At 34.2% G+C, this 6,842-nt stretch overlaps 1 protein-coding gene across 1 annotated transcript; it reads right to left on the bottom strand.

Moving 5' to 3' along the window:
• Positions 1 to 3,404: 3,404 nt before the first annotated feature.
• On the bottom strand, positions 3,405 to 6,050 carry LOC123548110 (uncharacterized). Its single transcript, XM_045335343.2, has 3 exons — positions 5,915 to 6,050; positions 3,883 to 4,411; positions 3,405 to 3,518 (listed from the first exon to the last, which is right to left on the bottom strand). Exons 1-3 carry the CDS (start codon positions 6,000 to 6,002, stop codon positions 3,488 to 3,490), a joined length of 648 nt encoding a protein of 215 aa, XP_045191278.2. The 5' UTR covers positions 6,003 to 6,050; the 3' UTR covers positions 3,405 to 3,487.
• Between the last annotated feature and the right edge of the window lie 792 nt (positions 6,051 to 6,842).

Genomic DNA, 6,842 nt, shown 5'->3' with positions numbered 1-6,842 from the left:
TGATGGCACCCGCAGGCAGTGTTACAAAATTATGCCAATACTTTTGGTTAAGTTTTTGTATGTAAGCTGGTGTCTCAGTACCCACTAACAGGAATGGATTGAAAACTTACACAACTGTCAATTGATATTATCTGAAATGCAGTGTACAAGTTCCATAACTCTGTTTTGCGTTTTTGACATTAGTATTCATTCAGTTCATTTTCTTTACTGACAAGTCTGTTGAATAGTTGCGTGTTGCTGTCATCAAACAGCTCTTGTTAAGAATACGTTTGCAATTAATAGCTTGCGTGTCAGTCCAGGAGTTTCTGGAGGTTCAGAAATTGTGAACACACTTCACATTTATACGCCCGTCTCTGAAAGAGTGGGGCGTATTATGTGAACGGCGGTCAGCGTCCAAAAGCATGTTTGCTCTCTAAGTCCAACAGTTTTCATCCGATCTTCACCAAACTTGCTGACAATGTTTGTGTGCATAATAACTCGGCCAAGTTCGATAACCAGCCAAATAGCCCCAGGCACTCTTGGATTATGGCTCTTGAATTACAGTCAATTCATCAATAGCAGATCACTGCCAGTAGCGGGTCACTTGAAAATAAAATGTGAATCTGAATCTCGCTTAAACGTAGGAGAGTATACAATATTTAAGTATCCAGATCTGGCTTGACATGACAAAAGTGGGTGCATGGCTAAAGTAAAATTTCAAAACAGTACAAAAACAACGTTTGTAGAACAACACTGATGCAAATATGATCAAATTCAGCTCAGTTAAACTTTTGTTGTGTATACCATTTCGATTATAGCATTAATAATTTCAAACGGTGCGTGCGTGCCGTATGAAAGCATTGTGATACCTTATCTTCATATATATGTCAAATATTGAACTAGCAGCCATTTCAGTGTATGTTGCCACAAAAAGTAAATTTTATTGTACCGTTTTTTTTGCCACGTAATGACTTAAGGCTGCTCATGGAGGATATGTCACTGGGTGAGAAAAACTGTACAGCGTAACCAGGACTCGCACGGGGCCTTTCGCTTACTGGACGAACTCTTTTGACGAGCTACCCGGTTCACTTACACATTTTATCCACTTCAAACATAGTTTGAATTTAGAGAACCGGATTCAGTTTTCTCGTTAGTTATCATAAGGGCAATGACTGTGAATTTAAAGGCTAAAATAAACTCTAAAAGAGATATTAAGATTAGAATTTAGAATTTTAATCATTTAATCAAATAAACATCATAATTAGGGTCAAGGGAATAAATGCTGTTTTGCTTCCTCTGAAGTGCATCATGTCTAACTAACAATTTTAACTTGAAAGCAATGATGTCTACAAAAGGAAACACTAAGTTAACAGGGAGTTTTGTTGCATAATGTTTTCTATTGAAAACATTATTTTAAATGTTCTGCTGGCGATTTTTGTTTATTGTATGTTTGTTCTACTTGTCCTCTTTACATGAATTGAATATTATGAACCATACTTCAACTTTCTATTCAATGTAATTAATTATTTTGAAACAAAATTGGCTATAAAAACGTTGCAGTTTCCATGGTGTAAGTATATAAGACTAAAATATACGAATTCAAATTGCACTAACCAGTTCCAGTTATATGAAACTACTACATCGTATTTATCCGCAGAGTGTCCACTTGATAGTTTCAAGGCACATAAACGGAAAAAATAAAATGAGACAAATTTCAGGCTTATAATCATTTTGTTGTTGTACATAACGTTGACAACCCTACTAAGTCATATTGTACGGTAGGATACGTCACAATATGGAATTTAAATGATATGTATAAATGTTGGAATTTCCGACATCTATAAAAAGTAACCAATTGACGCATGCGCATTTTGCAACCATGCGCGGCCTGTTGTCGTTATCCCTCTCCCAAATTAGCGGACCGGTCTATATCAAAATTTGGTTCACATGCAGTATTAAAAGGGTTCGAGAGCGAACATGTGTACTTTAATTATTTGATTCATGGAATTAATCTGTGATGAAACGATTTGATATTTTTTTTATTAATTAATCATTTTATTCACATCATTGTTTTTTACATCTGAAGTTGTGTATACTTTCTATTTGTAAACGTTTGTTTTTTGCTCGGCAGTCTTCGGAAAAAAACTCGGTATGAAAAGGGCGATTCTGTTACATAAAAGGATCTACAGACGACGCAAATAAATACGGACATCTTTCGATATTTCCAAAACTGTCCAAAAAATGAAATTGCTTTATTTTACACAAAGAGCGGTATAGTTTTATGCAACAAATTCGAAGCTTTTTGTGTTGTCGTCGTTGTTGTTGTTTTTGTTAATAAAGGAGTTCTATCAGAATGCAAAACGCATGCTCGCTTCAAGGTCAAGGTCACACTTAGGGGTCAAAGGTCTTATCAGTTTGTTTCGTGTCCGCTCTGTTACTGCTTGAAGAATTTCAAAGAAACCTGGCACAAATGTTCACCTCATCTAAACGACGTGCAGAGCGCATGTTTCGGATGGCTAGCTTCAAGGTCAAGGTCACACTTAGGGGTCAAAGGTCATATGACTTTGTTTCTTGTGTATATTGCTCTGCATTGCGGTGCTCTTGTTTTGGCAGATCCCTTTGTTTTTTTGTTCACTTACAATATTTTTTTTAATTACTTCCCTTTTATGTTACTATAAATAGCTTATTTTGTAACTTTTTTATTATTGGCCGTAGGGAAAAACCGAGACCCCTTTCTATGGTACATCATGGATAATACCTCAAATTTTCAGGTGTATTTTGACATATCTGCACCTGGTAGGGATTTTTTTGTGGACATAGAATTTTTTTTTTTAGAATTTCTTCCCTTTGTTGTTAAAAAAATGTTCGTTAAATTTTGCTCCCATCCTCCTCTGATATAACCCTTCAGGCGTATATTGCCCCGCTTGTTATTTAATGTTTTGATACACTTCTAGACTTACAAAGTCTGTTGAGATAAAGTAATCTGTAATAATATTAATTTCATCATACTGAGCGACACTGATATTTTCTCAGAAAAACATTTTCTGTCTAGGCTCATCTCAACAGAGGCAAGAGATAATGTAAAAAAAAGTTCAGAAAGCGGTATCAGAGAGGATTGATTTTATGGCCGGTTGCTTTACATTTAATGACTCTAACGACTGATGCCAGTCTAATACACTTCATGCACTTTATCTCTGTTATTACTTTACGTTATTAGTTACAAATATATCCAGTTCAGATGTAGACAGAATAATATGACGTAAAAAAGAGCTTTGTTACGGAAAATGTGGGTCGAACAGAAAGTCTTAATCGAAGAGCAGCAATTTTATCTCATGCAAAATCTTGCAAAAATTATATTTTTCTCTCCCTTGCATCAATTTTTATAATAAGTTATTCCTGGTAATGAACCAAAAATGAAAGCCACATAAAATAAGAACATTTATTTAACGGGAAATGTTAAAACAAAATATTTTGATAAATTATTATAATCTGTAATATTTCACATGCTTCACCCAGTCACTGAATCATCCATCGAGTTCCTGCAACAAAAGAGAAAATAACAATGAATTTATTTTTATATTTAGCTCGGTTTGTATCTGTTAGACAATTTAGATAAGTAATCTAGCTTTATACAAAACTAAATGCGACTGGAATATTTCACAAATAAATACTATTTGTTTCCTTGAAATTGCATGATATATAGGTATTCTATTTAGGTCACCTTATATAATGTGTGTGTCGTAGATTAATGAAAATAAAAAATGATAAAAAAAAAAAGAATTAAGATGTTAAAACTGCTTTAATAATAATAATAATAATAATAATAATAATAATAATAATAATAATAATAATATCATAATAATAATAATAATAATAATAATAATAATGATGATATTCAAATACCATTTATGCAGGTCACTACTACAGTACACACTCATGATGCCAAAGGATGAACCAAATTCTTCGTAGTCTTCATCCGGTTTAATAGAAGAAACACTAATTGCTTGCACCACATCATGTTCTGTTTTGCTCTGCTTGGTAAGGTCGTCACGTCTAGGTAAACTATCTGCATCATATTTTGCGATGATCGTGAGATTATCAGCTTCTTTGATATCACCAAGTCTGTCTCCAGAGGATTCATCGTTTTTCCATTCTTCGCCATCTTTACCATTAGCATCGTCCTCCTCGTCTTCATTACTGTCATCTTCTAAGTCTGAGAAGCTTTCCATTTGTGGCTTGGCATCTGCTTCAGCTTGAATCACTTCCTTTACATTTATATCTGCCTCTTTCCTGACTTCTTTATTTGACCAAATGACTTCCCTCTCCATCCTGTAGTGAGGGACACAACCGTGTTCGCCGCAAGTACAGACACTTGGGTTGAACTCCCTTGTAACTACCATCATCTTCGGTGGTGATGGTGGCTTCGGTGGTCCTGAAATTGAAATGTATAACAAAATGCATTTTCATGTCAAAATCAAGTTTATTTGCTAAAAAATATCAAGCTCTGCTGAAATTACGAATGCAAATTTACGTTCTAAAAATCAAAGGAAATGCATTCTACATATAAATAAATAAACTACTGTTATTCTTTCTTCCGTTAAATAGCTTCATATACACTGAGTACCTGTATAAAATGCATACTTGTTTGCATGAACAAGCCTAACCGGAAGAAGGTAATACAGAATATATGTTTATCTAAAATTTACACAATATTACATTTTTTTTATAAGTTTCTAATAAGCGTTTTGATTGTTTTTGTTTTGCGAATTTAGCGTCCTGTAATAACTGTTTGAATACTGGTAATATATACATGTGTGATGAAAAAAAACAACTTTATTTATCTAATTTAGAAACTTTACGGAGCAGAGATAGAGGAGCAAGCGGTTTCACTTAAGGTACAAAACGCAAAAAGATAACAGTATAAAAGTCAAAAGTCAAAGATTTTATTGGTATAAACATAAATAATGTTAATCGCCATATACACAATGTGGCCGTTCAACATAATGGTACAGTACACAGAAAACCAAGATACATGGTATGAGTAGTAATTCCAGGTTGTATATATACACCTTTCAATTCTTGCATAGTCGTAAATATCACAAACAAAGATTGTAGTTCAATAAAGGCGGAAGAAAGCAACACCAAAGGCATATAACAGTTTTTGAAACATATTACATAGCATAAGTTTCAATGTTGCCTTCTGTTTAAAGAAAGCAACAACATCAACAACAAAATCACAACTAGATAAAAAATAGATAAATAATATTTATCTACTTATTACGAAATAGGGAAGCGGGTCAGTTTAAGTATTATACATATGAGCCGCGCCATGAGAAAACCAACATAATGGGTTTGCGACCATCATGGATCCAAACCAGCCTGCGCATCCGCGCAGTTTGGTCAGGATCCATACTGTTCGTTAACAGTTTCTCCAATTCCAGTAGGCTTTAAAAGCGAACAGCATGGATCCTTACCAGACTGCGCGGATGTTGGTTTTCTCATGGCGCGGCTCATATAAACACAATATTTATTTTTGAAAAATATATCTATAAGAATATCCTTTTGAAGTTTAAAACGCAACCAAAAATAAACAACAACAGACACGGTCCTACTCAGAAGTTAATTTATCTATTATTTTATTATTTTACGTGCTGACATTGCTACTACGAAGACTATGTTTCTACTAACATCATTACACATCCGAACCTATCACTTTAATACTTACTATTACTAATTCATAATAATAATAGATTCTAATAATGATAATAACAATAATAATAATCATCATCATTATTATTATTAGATTCTATTATTATCAGTATTGTTTGTGTATTTTCATTCATTCCGTATTGACAGGGGACGATTCCAGGATTATGTCAATTCAAAATAATTAGATTTGCTCTATTTTTATGTAAATATTTCAATGATTACTTACTATAATGAATATTGTAAAGCAGATTTGGTGTATACCAACTGTCTCTAGGGTCTGCCATTTTCTGCTCTGCGTAAAATTGTCGAAACATTGTCTCTGCGTGTATTTGTTGACTGTTAGATTCAGTCGTTGCTAGCGCTCTGCAAACGTTGACGACATGACGTTACGTTACTGTTGACGTAAGAATGCAGACGTAATGACGTCAGAAAACGGCGTTTCAGCTTTAGAAATGCACTAGGTTTAAAAATGAGAACACAACCTGGCAGATTTATAACAGTGAAAAAATCAACATTCATCATTCTATTTATTTCTTATAGGCTAGGCCCTAATAACATTGATATTTATTGATATGAACAGACATCATTGACAGAAACGTTCAAAAATTTCTTGTGCTTAATTCAGCATTGTGTCAATGCCACAACCGAGAACAGTAATCTTCGAAAAACGGCGATAGCTTTCTTACTTCTAAACGAAACATAAAAAAGTGTCAGCACTCATTTTATTATTTTATTTTATTTCATTTTGTTCAATGTGCATAGCTCAGCAGAAAAGCAGAAAAAATCAATTATTCTATTATAGATAGCACGAATGTGTCAAAAAATGCAATAAGACAAATGTTCTATAAATCTTTCAGACGAAGTATTTTCGTGCCCTACCTCATCTTGTGTGTGAAGGAGTGGGGAAAGGGGCGGGATGATGGGAATTTTGCCCTTCAATCCGTACGTCTGTACGACTTATACGTCGTACAAGTTTGCAGTGTAGGTATCTCAAACAGTATTTAGCCTAGAGTCATAAAACCGTACAGGATTACTGCACGTCATGTGAACGGTTGTGCGCCTGGGACGTTGTTTTGGGTTCCGCTCACCCATACCAGAGTTATGGCCTAAAAACAACATGTATTAAAGGCCTAAGTGTTTCTGCCGCATTTGTG

This window comes from Mercenaria mercenaria, chromosome 9 (assembly GCF_021730395.1).
Source record: "Mercenaria mercenaria strain notata chromosome 9, MADL_Memer_1, whole genome shotgun sequence".
Taxonomy (NCBI): Eukaryota; Metazoa; Mollusca; class Bivalvia; order Venerida; family Veneridae; genus Mercenaria; species Mercenaria mercenaria.
This window is presented reverse-complemented; position numbering and strand designations above follow the sequence as displayed.

Excerpts from the sequence above, each read along its gene's own strand:
- LOC123548110 (XM_045335343.2), bottom strand. The coding sequence starts at position 6,002 with ATGTTTCGACAATTTTACGCAGAGCAGAAAATGGCAGACCCTAGAGAC. Across the intron at positions 4,412-5,914 it reads GCTTTACAATATTCATTATA|GACCACCGAAGCCACCATCA; the intron begins GTAAGTAATCAT and ends TTTCAATTTCAG. Across the intron at positions 3,519-3,882 it reads AGTAGTGACCTGCATAAATG|GAACTCGATGGATGATTCAG; the intron begins GTATTTGAATAT and ends CTTTTGTTGCAG.